Below are 20758 nucleotides of genomic sequence, written 5' to 3'. Positions count from 1 at the left end.
AAATTACTCTAACATGTGTCTAAGAGTCTTGTACTCTTAACATGTGATGCTTTGGCTAAAGACTTTGAGTAATAATCCTAACGAGTGGTCATAGGGTATACGTCTCCTCGCAAGGAGCGATGAATCCTCTGTGGGTTATCCAAACACCTTCGGACACTTCGACTTATACCCAATTATCCCGGATCCATATCTGAATAAGATGATTGTTTAAGATGTCAAAGTATAAGTTTCCATGACTAAGATGACTTATATATCTCAAGTCGAAGGAAACTTGCACTCGAGCTGCAGTAAGAACTTCATAGACATATATATATATATATATATATATATATATATATATATAGAGAGAGAGAGAGAGAGAGAGAGAGAGAGAATCATATAAAGTCTTATAGTAGATCACTCCAATGAACTAGTTACCATAACTAGCATCCACGTTTAACTCTCAATGTCCCAATGTTTCCAGCTAGTGAGAAATAGCTGCTTGGTTAGACCAAAGAGTATAACCCGTGTTAGTCTATCAAAATTGATAATGTCTGAAATCATCAATTCATTAACTAGAAAATATTCCAATACATTCGTAATTGCACACATAAAGATACTCACAAGATGTGATCCAATCACAAGTTCTCTCATGCTATGAATAGTATCACGGACATTCAGTATGTGAGTTTAAGATCCAATCATACACATAGAGAATGTGTACCCAAATAGTGAATATATATTTATCAAATAAATAGAAAAAACTATAACGCGATTGCCTTAGGACATCCCTAAAAAACTAACACCTCTGTCACAGGTCCCAAGGTAAACAAACCCAAGTATCCCCTCTACACGGTGACCAAAACTCTACATCTAAATGTATTAACCTCATACACATTTCATCAAACACATATAAGACACAACACATAAGAACAAGTCCATAAAATATTTCATCGCACAAGAAAATATCCAAATACATAGTTCATAAATCAATAACGCATTACAATTACTTCTTACATCCTACATCCAGAGATCTACTCCATTGCGTAGGAATTGTAACCAAGAGATAAGAAATTAAGTATCCTATAATCCAAAATACGAGATAGAGAAGAGAGGAATACTTATCTATGCGTCATCGATCTTCACCATCTAGCTCCGGAGGTGGACAGGTCGTCAAAATCAACTGGAGATGGAGGCTCTAGGGTTCCTCTAAGAGGGAGAACCCTAGGTTAGAATACAAGTGTTAAAATTATATGCCCTCAAAATAATTTCTTTAAATATTATTCATGTGTATATTATATTTATGGGTACATTTATTGGTATGTGATATCAATTGGATATTACTTGGATATTTTTATTAAATTATGCTTATAATTAAGGGTTAATTTACTTAGGAGAGTGGAAAGCAAAACTAAGGAAAAAATTTTTGTAGTGGAAAAGTTTTCGTCGTTTACTTTATTAAAATTTTTAGATGGAAGAGAAACATAATCCATCAACGGATAGTTTTGGAGCAAAAATTGATCACCTTAAAATCGGACATAAAGCAGCGGATGGGAAAAAAATGATGCATGTGCCCATTTTCATTCATAAAATTATATTATATACAAAAAAAATAATGCATTTTTAACTTACATTACCTTATGTACTAAAAAAAATGATGCATGTATCCTTTTTGTTTATAAAATTACGTCACATATATCCATCTTCCCCTCTCAAGATAAACAAGCATGTAAAGGAAGAGATTTCTTCACCCTTTCTCTTCTCTTCCTCCGAGCATAATTTTTCATCATAAATTTCTTTTCCATTCTCACCCACTCTTTAGAGTAAATGGACCATAAAAGATCATTAGTGGGGAGTAATAATTTAATTATATATCCAAGTTGTTCAAGGCTATAAAATTATATATATATACGGATTGTGCTAGATTTTCTTGCAGTCTTGCCTCGTAAGTATGGTCCAGACATTTTAGAGGCTCTATACTCTGTTTAAATTTTATTTTTGTTCCAAATCGTGTCTTGTCATTGAAATAAGTAAAGAACTGATCTTGAAATAAAAGAAATGGAAATATGACATAATAATGAAATATGATACAATAAATATAAATTATATTTATGAAATACAAGTAAATATGCGTTTAACACTACTTAAAAAAAACATATATAATATACATACATAACTAGCCCTGAGGTGGTCAAGGTGGGGCCTCGTATAAGGCCCCACCTTCGGCGGGGTCCATATTCTTTTAATAAAATTTTTTAATTTTTTTGTTAAATTAAAGGTTAAGTTCACTAAAAAAATTAAATTAAAAAGTGGGCACTTTTGTATTTTTTATAATTTTTATATATTTGTTTAAAGCAAATGCTAACTTAAAAAAAATTAATTATAAATTCTAAAACATTAACAAATTTTTTTTGAAAGTGAAAAAAAACTTACATAGACTAGTTGCGCGATTTTTTCTTCCTCCTAAATCTTAAAATCCTTAAACATAATTTTTTTACATCGGATTCTTTAAAATCTAAGGTCGGCCCTATGAGTACCTTACGATTTATTCTGATGGCTAATGTAAAATTTTTGTGACACTGAGTTGTTTGAAAAACTAGAAACATGGTGTTAACTAAAAAAAAAAAAAAATTAAAAACGTTAGCCGCTTATATGAGTCTTTGCGAACACATCTCAATTTATCCTAATGGATGATGAAAAATTTTTATGACGCTAAATTAGTCATTTCCAAGATTAATCGGTTCAACAAGTTGAATATTTGAATTATTTTAAAAAATAAGTAAAAAATAATTTTTCAGATTTATTAGTAAATAAATCAGGGCGATCATCTATTTCTATCTCCATAATAATGTTGTAATGATTAGACCCTTCAAAGAATAATTAAAAAATTTAAAATTTTAATTTTTTCATTTAGTGAAAAATAAGACGAATGCTAATTTTCTAGATGAGCTTTTATGAACACTTAATAATTTATTCTAACAACTAATAAAAATATTTATAAATCTATCAACTTTAAAATTAATCTGTTCTAAAAATTAGATATCTATCCATTATAATAAATTATTTACTCTTTTGATGAATCGGACGAAAGTTGAATATCTTATTTATAAAAAAAAAATGATGGCACATAATGCCCACTAACCAATTTCTTCTTAAAAAAAACGAAATGAATAGGATAAATAAACATTAACGTTTTCTTTGGACCGCACACCTACCGTACTTTGGCTTTTTCTTTACCACCCTGATTGAAACGTTTGGGTCATCTCAAAGCTTCCTCTTTATTTATTGTTGGCCCTTTTTTTCACATCCCACTTCTAGTTTTGGTTTTTCACAAAATCACACCCCGCATTAGTTTGGACAAGAATTTAAGGGCAATGGTTAAAAAGTCATCTTAGATTATCAAAATCATTAAAAAAACAAAGTTGAAAAAAATTAAAATAGCATTGAGGTCGCACTAACTGCTGAAATATTTATTTTTTAAAATAAATAATATGCATAAATTTATGATACCTTCGTAATTATGATCTACTATTGAAGAGTTGGAAAGTTTGAAAAGTTGAGATACGTGGACGGGCTGAAGGATGGATTAAGGTCGGGTCGGGTCGGGTCAGGACGGACTTGGAAGAAGAATAATATTGTGTTCAGCACTCGGACATTGGACATCGGACATCATGGTGCTCAATGCTCAAGATTCAGATATGTAAGAACTTAGATCCTTTGGTGTTTGACACCCGTAATTCAAACCGAATTCATGAATATTTAACATGAAGATGAATATTTTAGGAATGGGGTGATGGTAATGATAAACTCTAGTTGTTACGGAGGAGTAAATGCTGGGGCTGCTATAATAATATGATTGAGTTCAGATCCCTTACCGATAGAATCCAACTTGCAGGATTCAAATCTCACCGTACATTAATGGGAGGATGTATCAATGAAGAAAAACATGTACAACAATCTTAAATAAGTTATAGGATAATAACCATCATAACAGTTTAAAATATTTTTTTAAAAAAAAAAATTTAGGATGAGGTGTATTTTTATTTTTATATATTTTTTAAAAATTTTAATAGCTTATATTTTTATTATTATCAAGAGCATTAAAAGACGATTCATCCTAAACTTTAATTCGATCAAAACAAATTCTTAAAACTTTTTTTAATTTGTACTATATATTTAGTTTATGTCGATTAATTAGAGAGTGATCGATCTTACTCTGTGAATAGTTTTCATAGATCTAGTAAGAAAGTACTCGTAATGGATGACATTCTTAGGTTAATTCTTATATGGCTAAAAAAAAACCTAAGCCGTATGATTGGACAACCCTTAAATCTTTCTTATGATGTATTTAATCAAGAGATTGAATGATTTTTATTGATTTTTTTTAATGATAGACTTTTGTGGACTTAGGTGGCGTTTGATTAAATAATAGAAATGACTATAGGTATGACTTTGATAGTTAGGTGGAATGGGAATGAGGATGAGAATGAAACCCAACTAGTTATATGAGTTTTGTTGATTCCCATAAATCTAGAAATCATTCCTAAATTATTATTCCCAAACCAACAATCCAATCACTATCTTTTACTATCATTCCATTCCCTCATTCTCAAACTCATCAACCAAACACCCCCTTAATAGATTTTTATTGACTTTTATAGAATCTCGTATAGTTGTTAAAAGAATTACATAGAGTTCTATATACTTTTTTACCAGACTTTTACATACATTTGTAAATTTTATGAAAATTTATGGATTTAAGAGGTGTATACAATCTTAGAAAAGCATAGGCGGTCATGATTTTATACAATATTTATTTTCAAATAAAATCTAAAATACCTAATTGAATTTATTTTTTTAATAAAATAATAAATAGCATACTTGTCTATAGAAAACTTTTTCAACTTTTTATATTTTTACCATGTTTTAGTTAAAAATAAAGAAAAGATAACGTCTCACTTAAAAAAATTTTATAATATAATTTTAAATTCAACAATATTATAATAATTTTAAATATTTTTATTTATAATTTTGATCCAAGTTAATTTGAAATATTAGTCAAACTCTTTAGTTTGGTCAAACTTTTAATAAAATATTAAATTAATAAATTTGATTAGTAATGATATTATTAAAATAAATAAATATAAATATATAAATTTTATTTAGAAATGTTTAAAATTTAATGAATTTTATAAAATATTTTTACATCAAATTTTATTAGACTTTTATTAAATTATCTATTAATTAATTTGAGAATTAATTTGATTTATTAATACATATTTTATATTAAAACTACTGTCTCATGTTTCTCTTCTCTCTACGCGCAGCGCTGCGGTCCAAATCGACTTCGACTTTGACCCGCTCGCAAGTAGTCGACAGAAGCATCACCGACCACCTCAAACAATTTTTCTACTTCTTTTTTTCCTTTCCGACGCACCGTAGGCTTCACTAGATGACACTCATTGTTTCCCATCACGAGCAACCGGAGAAAAAATCTCCGCCTGCAACCCACCGCCATGAATTGCCGCCGAAGAAAAGGCTTCAATCGGTTGCTGTTCCGTTCCAGCCGTTTCGATCCATTCTTTTACCGTTATAATGTCAGAAAACGACATTTAAGAGGGCTCTTAGCTTCGCATGAAATGCATGCTGAGAGGTAGATGCAGGCCGCTAAGAGGTTAAATGAGGTCAGGACCTTTAAGATAAAAAAATAATCAAAATCGAGGAGTGGGAAGAGAAAGAACTTATTTGTAAAAAATTAAAACGATTTGAAGTCTATAGAAATCTCAAAGATGAGGAGAAGACTTTTTATTTTATTTTTAAAATTGTATCAAGTGTTTTGGAGAGCTCTTATTGGTTAAAATTTATATCCAAGGATTTCTAAAAGAATCCATGAAAATCTATTGAAACTTTGGATACCAAAAGATTTTCATAGAGTTTTAAAAAGTCAAGTTTAAATACCACATGACTTTTTAAAACTCTATAAAAATTTAATTTGGATACTACTAGATTTCTATAAAGTTTATAAAAATTTAGATTGAATACATCTAGACGTTTATAATCCACGAAAGTCATTTAAAGTAATTAAAAGTCCAACATTGAATACCCCCCCTCTCTTCCTTAGATGATGACATAGTTAGAATTATATGATTGATTTTGGGAGATTCAATTCTATCAGTGATACAGCACATTGTTGTTAGGACCAAAAGTAGCTAGGGGGGGGGGGGGGGGTGAATAGCTCGTCGCGTGCTCGTTGCTCGGCGTTGCTCGTTTCTTCAAGGATATGCAGCGGAAAATAACAGAAACAATCACACAACGCTAACAAGGTTGGTTTACTTGGTATCCACCTCACAAGAGGTGACTAATCCAAGGATCCACACCACGCACGCACCCTCCACTATGAAAACACTCCTTTTCGGTAACTACCGAGGGCGGAGAAGCCCTACAAGACTCTCAGTACAAGAAGAAAGGAAAGGGAAACAAAATACAAGCGCAAAGCTTACAATGAGTACAGAAAACCCTAATCCTAGCTTCTCTTCTTGCCTTTGATCCGCCTCTTGACTTGGAAAGCTTCCAAGATCCTTCAAGAACTGGCGATCTGATCTTTGAGAGTGCTGTGGAGGAGTTGGCGAGAGATCTGGAGTGAATCGGAGAAGCGATGCCGAAGGAATCGTGCGCCTGCGGCCTTTATCGACGCCAACGGTCGGATCCCGATCGATTCGAATGTTCCCAATCGATCGGGGAGGCTTTGGATCGATTCACGGATCGATCCGGCGTCCTGCGCGAAAAGCGCTGGATCTATCCATGGATCGATCCAGCGCTTATCGCTCAACGGCCTCCCAATCGATCCAGCGATCGATTGGGACATCTGATCGATCCACGGATCGATCCGAGGCTCTGTTCGCTAGGAAAGGCTTGGATCGATCCATCGATCGATCCAGTACTTGGTTTTTGCCCAAAACCAAGTCCCAAGCCTACCAAACCAACACCCGGTCAACCTTGACCCGTTGGTACATCATGCCTAGCATCTGGTCACTCCTTTGACCTGCTAGGACTTCCCACCAAGTGTCTGGTCAATCCCTTTGACCCACTTGGACTTTTCTAGTCGTGCCAAGTATCCGGTCACTCCCTTGACCTACTTGGACTTCCACCAGATGTCTGGTCAACCTTGACCCATCTGGATTTCCTCATGCCAAGTATCCAGTCAATCCTTTGACCTACTTGGACTTCCCAACACCAGATGTCCGATCATCCTTGATCCATCTGAATTTTCCCTTGCCTGGCTTCACTCACCAGGACTTTCACCTAGTTTCACTTACTAGGGTTTTCCATCTGCCTAGCTTCACTCACTAGGACTTTCCATCTGCCTAGCTTCACTCACTAGGACTTTCCATCTGCCTAGCTTCACTCACTAGGACTTCCCAGTCAAGTATCCGGTCACTCCCTTGACCTACTTGACTCTTCTTCAATCAATATCTTATTGTCAAACATCTAAACTCAAACCAAGACTCAGCTTGGTCAACCAGGTCAACCTTGACCTGAGAGATGTTGCACCAACAATCTCCCCCTTTTTGATGTTTGACAATACCACAATAACACTTACAATACCACATGTAAGTTAAGCTAATCTCATAGCCTCATTCTTCATGCCACTAGGTAATGAACACATAAGTTAGACTCTTCATTCTCCCCCTAAGAGGGCAAACTCCCTCTAGGTAATGAAAGCCTAACTTACTCCCATTCACAAGTCCTTTCATTCTCCCCCTATTGGCACACATCAAACCCCCTACTGATAAAACACATCAACCCATCTTTGGGCACACATCAACCCATGCCCCAATTTTGGGTATGCATCAACAAATCCATTTGTTGACAACTCTCCCCCTGAAGAGTTGCTCATCGTTGTTCACAACATCACTCGTTGTGATCAACACGACAATGAAGGTCCCATACCCTTCATTTATCCTTAACTTCTCCCTCAATGTAGACAAATACCCAACCTTGAGCATTTTCTAACCACTTGAGTTTCCACTTGAAATAATGAGGATATCCACTCCCCATTTCAAGTTCAAAAGCTCGTCCATGAGCATTTTCTTTAAAGAATGTTAACCACCTTCCAAGGTTCATGAAAAATAATTTTCATGCCTTTAAAGAGTCCCTCCCCCTAAAGACATGGTGGTAACTTCTGTCATTGCACCAACAATGACTTGGAATCCCTAAACCTTTAGGAAACCCAGATTTAGAAGTTTTGAGGTTCAAATGTTCAAAATTTGAAACAAACCTCAACCTAAACTTCAATGAAGTCTTCCTTAACCATTCCATCCTTGTTTTCAACACGAAAACACCCTTTTTATGTAAACAAATATATTTTAAGGGTTTGGAATGGTTACCTAGACTAACATAGGTTTAGAGTGCTGAAATCAGACATTCCCAGCCAAAATCAGCGTCCTGGATCGATTGGAGTTGGGTTCCAATCGATTCAACCTATTTGAATCGATCCACTGATCGATTCAGGATGTGTGGATCGATCGGCTGATCGATCCAGCGAGCTTCTGCTCGCAAGAGTTGCCTTCTGAATCGATCCACGGATCGATTCAGGCACTCCAATCGATCCATGGATCGATCGGAGCCTCTGATAGTTGCTGAATTTTAAATTCAGCCAACTTCAGAAACCCCTAGAAAATTCTACAAAAATCCAAAAATCATGAAATTTCGTGTAGACATTATTTAGGGCATACTTAATCATGAAAAAATAGTTTTCTATGAAAATACTTCATATTTTCAAAGATTGACACAAACTTGAAAACTTGCAAAAACTTTAGCGTTTTCTTCAAGTTTGTGTCTAACTATTCAATGGTGATTACTATCAAAAGATAGTCTTCACCAAGGTTTTCAAAAAACATTTTAAAAACATTTTCAAAACCAATATCCCATCATGTTCCTTGGGCATAATGCACATGACTTGTACATTAGCTTTCCCAATGATGGGAAAAATCACATAACTATGTGTTTTGATGAACTTAAAACTCAAAAGAATGTACTAAATCAACATCTTGAGTTTTGTTCATCATCCTAACATCTCACTTGTATCTAATGTGCACTGAAACACATACAAGTCATCTTATAGGTCTTTGTGAGATGTAAGATTTTGGTTTTGCCCTATTCTAGGGATCATGCATATCTATCTAGGCATTTTGAGAGATAGACATCCACAAAGGATGTTACTTGTTGATTTACTTGTTAAACAAATGTCACTTGTTTATTCCACTTGTTGTAAACAAATGCCACTTGTTTAACTAATGCCATATGTCCTTAATTTTTAAGGAAATAAACATAATGCATGATAATGTTATGACATACATCAAAATAAAATAGCTTTCAAAAGAAAGATTCCTATAACTACATGATGCATGTATGGCATGACATGGTATTTTTGTATTTTTCATGATAAGTCATGAATGCAAAATACAAATAAGATAAAATATGATGTCATGGCATATTATGAGCAAACAATCATGGCAAGGTTTAGCATAAATAAAATATACCTAGATTACCTATCTAAGTATCGTTAATCCTAGCTAATCCTAAAACTTAAACCCTAGATTGCCCAAAGTGCTTCAAGAGAGTGCCAAAACCTAAATGAGCATTTCTAATTCTCTTGATTAATTTATGCCAATTGAAATTAAGTTTATCCTCAAATGTTGGCATATTCCATTTTTCCTCAAGAGTAATCACATAAATCAAGGCCCGGAGTGCCTTAAAATTTATAAGAGAATACCAAAATCCCAACTTGGTATTTCTCTAGGTTTTCCCAATTTATGCCTTTTTAAGATAAAATCAATTTTCCACCATTAGACACATTTTACTCTTTCAAGGAGTAAATAATAATTCCATTTCATTTTCAAAGGTTAACAAAAACCTTGAAAATGCTCCTTGAGTGTCAATTTCCTCAAAGTTGGGTTAACTACCCTTCTAATTGGAGTTGACACTCTCTAACCCATCTATGGGGTAGAGAAGATGTTCCTAGGAACCCAACACCTATTGGTGCTCCTTGGATGCTCTAGGTATTCACTAGGGATAACTTCTCTAGATACCTTCCTAGTGACCTTGTTTGGCTTCTTGGAGGCATTGGTCACACTTTCTAGGTCAACTCTAGGGATAGCCTCCCTTGTGACCTTGTTTGTGACTTTCTTAGACTTCTTAGAAGCCTTAGTCACATTTATTGCAAAAATACTCTTAGGGATGACTTCCCTAGTATTTTTGGCTTGACCACTAGACCTAGGGTTTGTTCCATAACTATATGGAACTCTATGGTAAGAGGGCACATCCTTCTTAGCCTTTGGTTTGTATCCCAAACCTCTATGGCCATTGGATGTCTTTTGTACCCCTAAACCTAGGTTATGCTCTTTTTGCCCTAATAGGATATTTTCCATCCTTTTTAGGGTCTTTTCCATTTTATCAAGTCTTGACCTCAAGACTTGATTTTCCATCACTAAGTCCTTAGTTTTTGTTTTTCCATTAAGTTCATGAGCATTTTTGTTTCTAGGCTTGTAGCTACAATCCTTAGAGTTCTTGCCTAGACTTTTACCTACATTCCTAGCCTTAGGTGTAGTAGTTTTGGCATGTAGGGCCACATGCTTTTCCTTAAAGCCCTCATGCTTCCTATTCTTATGGTAAATCGCATTAAAATGATAAAAGTTAGAACTATCATGCTTTTTACCATAATGTAAAGGGGTAGGCTCAATAAATGTTACCTTCTTCTTTACCTTGGAGGCTCCCCCTTGACTAATGCCTCCTTGAGCCTTGACCATCTTCTTCCCCTTGGGGCATTGACTTCGGTAATGCCCTTTTTGGTTGCAAGAAAAACACACAATGTGCTCCTTGCTCCTTTTTGTTCCGGGGATGGTCTCCTTGGGCTTCTCCTTGCCCTTTTTTGCCACTTGGTCCTTCTTCTTGGCCAAGTTGGGACACTTGCTCTTGTAGTGCCCACTTTCCCTACACTCAAAACATATTATATGATTTTTTTTTTTTAATTGAAACATTTATACCTTCTTGTGTAGGGATGGCACTTCCTCCTCCATTTGCTATTTCTTGAATTTCGGAGGTGGCACCACCTTCTTCTTCTTCACTTGACCCGGATGTCGAAGCTTCTCCTTCTTCTTGATCCGGCGTCACCAAGGATTGCTCCCCCTCAATCCTAGAGGTGGAGGCTTCATCATCTTGAACATGAAACAAGGAGTATGCTCCCTCCTTGTTCCCTTCATTGCATTCCCTTGAGGATGAAGCTTCTCGGATTTCCTCTTCTTCGGAGGTTGAGCATCTCTCAACCTCGGAGTCCTCCTCTTGGTCTTGCTCCAAAGAGTCACCCTCTCTGGATTCTTCATGATCTTGTACAGTGGAGGGGATCTCTTCATGAAGCTTGTCCAATTTGCTCCATAATTCCTTTGCATCTTCAAATTCTCCAATTTTGCAAAGGATGATGCTTGGCAATAAATTGACCAAAAGCTTGGTCACTTTGTCATTAGCCTCGCACCTTTGGACTTGCTCTTGGCTCCACTTGCTCCTCTTGAGAACTTTACCCTTTGAATTTCTTGGAGCCTTGAAGCCTTCCATTAGAGCAAACCATTGCTCTATCTCCATCATAAGAAAATTTTCGATTCTTGATTTCCAAGAATCGAAACTCGTAGAAGTGTATGGTGGAGCCACCCTTGTGTCAAATCCAAGTCCATCTTGGAATTGCATCTTGAAGTTGAGCTTGATAAAGTCTTGAACTTGAAGAATTTGCTCCAACTTCTTCACCCTCTAGCTTTTCTTGTTATGCTTGACCCTTCCGGCGATGATTCCGGTGAAGAGCGGCCTCGCTCTGATACCACTTGTTAGGACCAAAAGTAGCTAGAGGGGGGGGGGTGAATAGCTCGTCGCGTGCTCGTTGCTCGGCGTTGCTCGTTTCTTCAAGGATATGCAGCGGAAAATAACAGAAACAATCACACAACGCTAACAAGGTTGGTTTACTTGGTATCCACCTCACAAGAGGTGACTAATCCAAGGATCCACACCACGCACGCACCCTCCACTATGAAAACACTCCTTTTCGGTAACTACTGAGGGCTGAGAAGCCCTACAAGACTCTCAGTACAAGAAGAAAGGAAAGGGAAACAAAATACAAGCGCAAAGCTTACAATGAGTACAGAAAACCCTAATCCTAGCTTCTCTTCTTGCCTTTGATCCGCCTCTTGACTTGGAAAGCTTCCAAGATCCTTCAAGAACTGGCGATCTGATCTTTGAGAGTGCTGTGGAGGAGTTGGCGAGAGATCTGGAGTGAATCGGAGAAGCGATGCCGAAGGAATCATGCGCCTGCGGCCTTTATCGACGCCAACGGTCGGATCTCGATCGATTCGAATGTTCCCAATCGATCGGGGAGGCTTTGGATCGATTCACGGATCGATCCAGAGCGCCTCTGTGCTCTGGGAAAAACGTCTGGATCGATCCATGGATCGATCCAGCGCTTATCGCGCGAAGCAGCCGCGTCCCAATCGATCCACTGATCGATTGGGACATCTGGATCGATCCACGGATCGATCCAGAGGCTCTCTGTTCGCTAGGAAAGGCTTGGATCGATCCACTGATCGATCCACTGATCGATCCAGTACTTGGTTTTTGCCCAAAACCAAGTCCCAAGCCTACCAAACCAACACCCGGTCAACCTTGACCCGTTGGTACATCATGCCTAGCATCTGGTCACTTCTTTGACCTGCTAGGACTTCCCACCAAGTGTCTGGTCAATCCCTTTGACCCACTTGGACTTTTCTAGTCGTGCCAAGTATCCGGTCACTCCCTTGACCTACTTGGACTTCCACCAGATGTCTGGTCAACCTTGACCCATCTGGATTTCCTCATGCCAAGTATCCAGTCAATCCTTTGACCTACTTGGACTTCCCAACACTAGATGTCCGATCATCCTTGATCCATCTGAATTTTCCCTTGCCTGGCTTCACTCACCAGGACTTTCACCTAGTTTCACTCACTAGGGTTTTCCATCTGCCTAGCTTCACTCACTAGGACTTTCCATCTGCCTAGCTTCACTCACTAGGACTTTCCATCTGCCTAGCTTCACTCACTAGGACTTCCCAGTTAAGTATCCGGTCACTCCCTTGACCTACTTGACTTTTCTTCAATCAATATCTTATTGTCAAACATCTAAACTCAAACCAGGACTCAGCTTGGTCAACCAGGTTAACCTTGACCTGAGGGATGTTGCACCAACAATTGTGAGTGACTCCAAAGGTAATATGGAGTCGATAGTCAAAATGATGTCGCGGTCAAAGTTAAGATGAAATGACAGTTGGGTATAAATATCTAAATGAGCCACCTCTCAGATGTAGGGTTTCCAACATAAATCCAAGCGGCCCTAGAGCCGACCGAGCATATGAGGCTTAACTCCCCACTTCTCCTATATAAATCTTTCAGCATACAGTCGGTCGAACCCTAGAGTTAGTCGGGCATACAAGGTTTAGCTCCTTACTTCTCTTGTATAAATCTCTCAGCATACAAATGTCGGGCCACAGAGCTAGTCGGACTTATGAGGCCTAGCTCTTCACTTCTCATGGACAAGACTCCTAGCATAAACTCGAGCGGTCCTAGAATCAACCGGGTATACGGGCCTTAGCTCTCCACTTCTCCTATGCAAGTCTCTCGACATACAATTGGTTGGACCTTAGAGTCGGCCGGGCATACGGGGCTTACCTCCCCACTTCTCCTGTGTAAGTCTCTTAGCATGCAGCCCTCAGGCCCTATAGTCGGCCGGACATATAGGGCTTAGCTCCTCACTTCACCACTCAAGTCTCTCAGCATACAACCGGTCGAGCCCTAGAGCCAGCCGAACATAATTGTCTTAGCTTCCCTGACTTTTTCCTGTGCAAGTCTTTCAGCATACAACTAATTGGGCCCTAGAGCCGACCAGACATATGGAGCTTAGCTCCCCACTCTTCCAATGCAAGATTCTCAGCATAAACCTAAGCGACCCCAGAGCGGCCCCAGAGCCGGTCGAACATATGGGCTAAACTCCCCACTCATGAACAGGACCTCTAGACTCAATTTCTCGTCTCTTCAGGGCGCAACTCCTAACCTATATCCGCTCGATCGAATCTCCTCCAGGAGACAATATTATTAGAAAATCATAATAATTTATCAAATAATAGCAGCTATTCACCCGAGAATATTCCCTTATTCTAGTATGAGGAAAACTATTGTATGTTCTCCACCACCAGATATATCCCGACACAAGATATTTTTATCGTCTCATTACTACAAAGATTATGAAAAATGGTATAAAATGAGGATCTTCTTCATTAACCACGTATACTCAAATGCTCACACGTAAACGCACACACGCATTCATATTACTATTCTACTAATTCATCTTCTACATTTTCAGTCCACTACTATTTTGACATGAATTTCGAAGTGTCTCTACGAGAGACCCCTCCCTAATTCTCAATCTAACATTTCTATTGGTTTCTATGACGTGCACAGATCCACAGATTCTAGCTCTAAGTCCGCGCAGCTCCCAGCTCAAAATGTTTCCTCCGTCAACATTCATTTAGTCAGTGCGTCTTCTCCCCGCGATAGGATCAGACAATTTATTTACAGTTGGGAGAATCTCACGAGATCGATGCAAGAAGAAAACATCCTTTTCCTTCCAGCAATTCTGAGGTCGATCTGATCGAGACGATGTTCTGGTGAAGAAAAAAAACGATGGATACGATACGAGAGCATAATCAAATAAACAACACCCTGCTAAGACCGATTTGTGGGCTTTGGGATCGCTCGCTTGAATGCGACGGTGGGAGCGATGCGGCAACTCCTTCTCCGGTGCTCCAGCACGAGCTCCCCGGCGAACCACTCGAGCTTCTCCATGTTCGTCTCCTGCTTCACCCTCTTCCCGGCGAACAGCACAGATTCCACGTTCTTCTGTCTCAGCATTTCTTCAGATGCCTGCGACAGCGCCTTCACGTCGCAGCAGTCCGCGTCGCCGCTGATTCTCCGGCCATTACCCTGACGAAGCATCCAAAAGCGTGGCTACAGATCAGATTTCAGAGGCGGAAGCGAGATTTGGCGCGCGCCTACCTGCACGCGAACGTAGTTGGAGCTCCGGCACTGGCCGAAGGCGAGCGCGACGGACTGGTCCACGAGGTCTGCGGCGCCGCCGGCCGCGATGCGCGCGACGGGGATAGTCCACTCCCTGGCCCCTCGCCGGCCATCGACGGCGTCCCCGCATCCGAGGGAAAGCACCATCAGGTCCTCCACCCCGCGCACGAAGGGGAACTCGTACTTGTTGTGTAGCACGTGCGTGATCGCCGCCGCCGTAGGGTTGCTCATCGTCAGTCCGCCGTCGACGCCGACGCAGGCGGTGGTCCCGTCCACGGAGCTGATCTCCGCTGGAGCGAACAGCCCCGGCTCGGCCCACGTCGCGCGGCAGACCTCCCATAGCCGGAAGTTGAAGCCCTCGCTCTCCACGGCGTCGGCGCGCGAGAACACGAGCGGAGCGGAGGTCAGCAGGTCGTAGCAGGGGATCAGCACAGGCTTCACCGTGTCCCGAAGGGTCAGGTCCTTGCCAAACGCCTCCTTCATCGCCCTGTCCACGGCCGCCGTCGTCGACGCGCCGCCGCGGAGCGAGAGGCAGCGGAGGAACGCGCTGCGCGAAGACGATGCCTTCCGCAAGAGATTATTGCCCTTGTCGGCGAGGAAGCGCCAGGTGTCGTCGGCCTCGAAAAGCGGGCGGACGCCGTCGCGGCTAGCGAAGAGCATGGCGACAAAGACACCCCCGACGCCGGTGCCAGCGGCGAGGTCGAAATAATCAGAGATTCGCGCGTCGGGGTCGCCGGACTTGGCCTTGAGAGCCTGCTCCAGGTAAGAAACGGCTTTCCCAGGGAGAATACCCCGCATGCCGCCTCCCCCGCCGCCGTCGATGCAGAGAACGCAAACCTTGCCCCTCTGGTTCCCGAAGGAGGACGACTGCATCGCCTCCTCCGGCGCAGGCGGGGCGGAGTCAGCCACAGACGGAGCGGCGGAAAGCCAGAGCTTGTTGTGGTCGTCGTAATCAAAAAGGAATTTGCTTTCTAAAATAGAGAAGATCTCGTAGCTCAACTTGTCGGCGTCGATGCTAGGCTCCTCCGCCATGGCGGCGACTGTGGCTTCCTCATCACCGCAGTGATGCATCTCCTCCTCCTCCTCCTCCACCTCAGTTGACTCCATCCGGCTCTCCATTTTCCTTCCCAACAGGGGCGAAGGCGAGCAGCCCTAACAAGTACCAAAACCGCAATTACGGAACTGCTACAACAACCCAGCTCAAGAGGGCGATGTCTGTTTCCACTCCACGCACTCGGACTTGGTCGCTGTGGCTCTGCCTCCTCACCTTCGCCATTTTCTTGTTCCTTTCCAAAAACAGTTCTAGCATAGAAAAAGACTGCAACTTGGTCGGAAGGGAAGGGAAGGGACACCTGTCGGAATCATACATTAATTTTGTATTTTGGAGGTTGATGATTTTTCTTTCTAATAAATTTATTTTAATTATAAATAAATATTTATTTCATTTAAAAAATATTTTTTAATTTTTTATTATCTAGATCTTTAAATTTCATTCTATTAAATTTAATCCAACAATCTTTTCCTTAGGCATGGAAAAGGATAGTTTGATGTAGGAAACTCACAAGATCCCGAGGAAAAATTTATTATATACAAACTTATTTTACTTTTTGTAAAAGGTTATTTTCAGTGTTTAGTTGTGTACAATGGATCTTTTCTCAAAACTTTGTACGACGAAAGATTCGTGCATCGAGCTACCCTCTAATCTTCTCCTATGCATATTTAAATGTTGATTTTTAAAATATTCATCCATATTAAAATTCAAATATACTATGTTTTTTTTCCCTCGAAACTTTAGGATACTAAAATGATATATATTTCACATTGCTATCTACTTATAAGATTTTGTATGAAAGTTTATAGGTCTTCAAAAAAATATCTGAACAGATTGGAAACCTATTGAAGTATTTACCAATAGAACGAGGTCGAGTGTAGATTGGAAACAAGAACGGATTAAAAAAAAGATATGAAACAAAAGAACACAATCACAACCACTAATTGAACAATCCATGATTAATAACTATGGCTTTGGTGGTTCCACTTTGATTAATAATTATTGATTTAACCTAATGTATTTAGATCCTAATTATTGATATGCTTTATCTTTCTTTAAAAAAAAGAAGTGATATTGATTCGGTTGAAAAGTCATTTTCATTTTTATGAGAAATATACCTGAGCAATAAATTTCTTAAATTCTGTTATTTTCTCTATTTACTGATAAAGTATTCAGAGGAATAATATAAGGATTTGGGATTAGTTAATATTCAAATGAATCAAATTGTAGGTCTAACTACGAAGATAGAATCTTTCGAAGTGAATCTTGAAAATCACCAAGACAAATGTATACGACCATTACAAGCAATGCATTTGCCTTCTTTCCAATACAAAATATATGCAAATGTCAAAGAAGATGGAGGTTGTTGGCTTCTTTTAATGGATTATTCTCTCATGCACTTAACCTTCTCAGCAACATCAATTCCCTTGCACAGACTGAGGCCTTGGTGGCTAGTCTATGGATTCCTTCACCTGTTTCTGTCACTTGATGGAGAGTCTCTGATAATGCCCATCTCCTTTTAAAAGGGATTTATGCAGGGCAATATTATGGAACGAATATTTCCTTCTAAAATGCCATTTCAGATGCTTCAGAGCACTCAGGTTTAAGCATAAAGTGGGCAGCAAATTGTTTGATTTTCACTCTATTATATGATCGACTGTTGTTATTGTTATATGTGCTGCTTTAGTTTATATGCATCGGAAGCATACAACTTTGAGATGAACTCAAGCAGTGCACAGTTTTTGTTGAATGCCACAAACTTTCAGTAAAATATGCTTTTCTCTGTCTGGTTTTTTGGAGGCAATAATGGAAGACACAAAGATGAGCTCCAGTTTATGATTTACAATCTCCTTGTAAGAATCGTTTAGATCTCGAGATATTTAATTATTGTATCAACAGTGGGATCAAGTGGATAACTTTGTCTTCCAAAGTTATCTTCTTCTTTTTTCTTCTAAACAACACAATCCAATGCTTTAGTGTCTAGAAAAAATCTCCAAAAAATACAGATTGAGGAAGAGATCGAGTGTTTGATTAGTAAGAAATGATGTTTTCTCCAAACAAAAGAAGATTTTTAAGGAGTAATCCATGTATTAGTTCTCCCATACAACAATATATATATATAAATATATATATGTAGGAAAAAAAAGGGATTTTGAGTGACAACAAAAAATTCCCTCGCAGTTGTAGTTTCTCCAAATGCAGCTAAAAATGTGATTTTTATTCGATTTTCTTGCATTTTTCCCGGCAGGGGAAGTGGTGGCGAGAATGGCGTTGTCAGTCCTGGAAGCCGATCTTCTCCCAAATGGCGTTGCGGACGCGGCTGAGTTCGCGGCCTTTGAGGGTTCGCCCGACCCCCTCGTGCACCGAAAACGGCGATGTCTGGCTTTGGCACGCCAGCTCGTGCGGGGGGATCACCGGCCCCGGCGAACCGCCGCCGCCCCCTTCTTCCTCCCACCATCCCCTGTTCCTGCCGCTGTTTCCGCCGGCGTAGTGGCTCCCGAGTATCTTCGACCAGTCCGGTATGTTCACCGGCAACGAAGAAGACGCCCTCCTTCCTCCGCCAGGGCGATCCCCACGCTTGCCGTCTCCCGCCTGGCCCCGCGGATTGGGAAGCTCGGCGACGCGGCGCGGCTCGACGGCGCACCCCCAGACGTCGGACTCCTCGAACTCTTCGATGTCGTATCCCCCGTCGGAGATGGAGGCCGGCGCCGCGAACAGGCGGTGCGCCCTGTGCTGCTTCCGCCCGGCCATCATCGGCGTGTTCCGCCTCTGCTATTATTTCGATAAACACCTCCCTTACAAATTAATTTCACAAATAAGCCCTCGGTTTCAGCTACTACGCGAGGCTTGAAGGCGCTATATCAAAAAAGGAAGTTTAAAGAGGGTGATAAAGAGAAAAAAACAAGAGAAAGTTAGATCCTTTCTCTTCTCCGGCTGTTGATAATGATTTCAACAAGGGAAAGGGATTCATTTATAGAGAGAGGTAGTTCGCTGTGGATAAGGTTCAACTTTCTCTCTCCTACTCTGACTATTATACCCTTATTGGACGTTTATATTGACAAAGATGACATTGAATCTAACCGTTGGATTGAAATTCGTAGGGCTAGATGAAGAAGATTCGATAGAGGTAGTAAAGTAATTGTACAGTTACGTGGCGACAATGCGCTGCGCGTGGGTTGGCGGGGTTGTGTCGCAAAACGGAGGGCGGGACACGCGTCGAGCAGGCAGTGGCAGCGCGCTTTGCGCTATGCGAGCTCGGAGGGAGCACGCGGAGTGGGAGCTCCTCTTCTTCTCACCAGCCACGAACCTGATTGGATGTGAGAGGATAGGAATGTGGGACCAGAGGTGGTCCACCAATGAATGGGAGAAGATCGATGGCGTGTGTGGGTGAAAGAGAAAGGGATACGTGGCGCGGCGTCACTGGTTAGCGTACGTGGACGAGAACCTCGAAATCTACCAATATCTTTTAAATAATGTTAGTAATTTAATGGGGATAGCACCGAGTGCTCCGATCATTTTCGATTTCTTTTTCATATGTTGAAAGATGGAACCACGCTAACTTAAATAAATAAAATCAAACTTAAACAACGATTTTATGTGTTGTCTAATTTTGAAAAAATTCGACCTCGTTTGCTTAATCTGCAGTCCCCTCTACATATGAGATATTAACATATAAGATCTTAGGGTATATCTTTGGTATTTCACTATTTACATCACCCTGGAAGAGAGTTTTTATTTTTTTTAAATTTTATTATATAATTAATAAAATTAAATATAATTAATTTATAATTATTATTTTCTTTATCTTTACTTATAAAATATTTAAATGTAATTATTATTTATTATAAATTTATAGAATATTTAAATGTAATTATTATTTATTATAAATTTAGATTAAGAAAAGGTAGATCCACTACCTTAGCGGCCCCCCTAGTGCCGGCCCCACGGATATGAAGGGAGGTTCATACAGGTACACAGGCCATAGGCGCATGGCGGGATAAACCCTAAAATATTTAAATGTAATTATTATTTATTATAAATTTATAGAATATTTAAATGTAATTATTATTTATTATAAATTTAGATTAAGAAAAGGTAGATCCGCTACCTTAGCGGCCCCCCTAGTGTCGACCCCACGAATATGAACGGAGGTTCATACAGGTACACAGGCCATAGGCGCATGGCGGGATAAACCCTAGATCGTCAGTTCCTGAGAATCGACCCCTGACCATTACGCCAGAGATACCATGCGTCCACCGTTACGCTACGCCCTGGGGACAATAAATTTAGATTAAGTGTATTTAGTAACATAGTTAGATGGTGAATTTTAAAAAAAATTAACCTATCAAATATTATTGAAATATTAATTTTAAATACAATAATTACTATATAAAAATATCAATAGATTTAAATGTAGGTTGATAATTTAATTATGAATAAAAAAATAAAACATTTCTGTCTGGATATAATACGATATGAATAGATAAGAAGTGAAATAATGTTTGATGTGAAAACTACATCAAATACGATGTTAAAGATTAGAGATGGTCTAACAAATGTATGCTTACAAAGGAAATCAAAGAA

General features: G+C 39.5%; 2 protein-coding genes across 2 annotated transcripts; both read right to left on the bottom strand.

Annotated features, from left to right (window-relative positions):
* Positions 1-14540: 14540 nt before the first annotated feature.
* Positions 14541-16433, bottom strand: LOC122017167 (patatin-like protein 6). The gene is made up of 2 exons (XM_042574704.1): positions 15103-16433; positions 14541-15030 (listed from the first exon to the last, which is right to left on the bottom strand). The coding sequence occupies exons 1-2, from the start codon at positions 16240-16242 to the stop codon at positions 14773-14775; spliced, it is 1398 nt and encodes a 465-aa protein (XP_042430638.1). The 5' UTR covers positions 16243-16433; the 3' UTR covers positions 14541-14772.
* A 1748-nt stretch (positions 16434-18181) lies between these two features.
* On the bottom strand, positions 18182-19119 carry LOC122017975. The gene has a single exon (XM_042575706.1). The coding sequence runs from the start codon at positions 18926-18928 to the stop codon at positions 18449-18451; it is 480 nt and encodes a 159-aa protein (XP_042431640.1). The 5' UTR covers positions 18929-19119; the 3' UTR covers positions 18182-18448.
* Between the last annotated feature and the right edge of the window lie 1639 nt (positions 19120-20758).

Source organism: Zingiber officinale, chromosome 8B (assembly GCF_018446385.1).
Source record: "Zingiber officinale cultivar Zhangliang chromosome 8B, Zo_v1.1, whole genome shotgun sequence".
Taxonomy (NCBI): Eukaryota; Viridiplantae; Streptophyta; class Magnoliopsida; order Zingiberales; family Zingiberaceae; genus Zingiber; species Zingiber officinale.
The sequence above is the reverse complement of the archived record's forward strand: the minus strand, read 5'-3'. Positions and strand labels throughout refer to the sequence as shown.

What these genes read in the sequence shown, in the direction of transcription:
- LOC122017975 (XM_042575706.1), bottom strand. Translation starts at nt 18,928, where the DNA reads ATGATGGCCGGGCGGAAGCAGCACAGGGCGCACCGCCTGTTCGCGGCG.
- LOC122017167 (XM_042574704.1), bottom strand. Translation starts at nt 16,242, where the DNA reads ATGGAGAGCCGGATGGAGTCAACTGAGGTGGAGGAGGAGGAGGAGGAG. An exon ending in CCAACTACGTTCGCGTGCAG is followed by an intron (nt 15,031 to 15,102) that starts GTAGGCGCGCGC and finishes ATGCTTCGTCAG; the next exon opens with GGTAATGGCCGGAGAATCAG.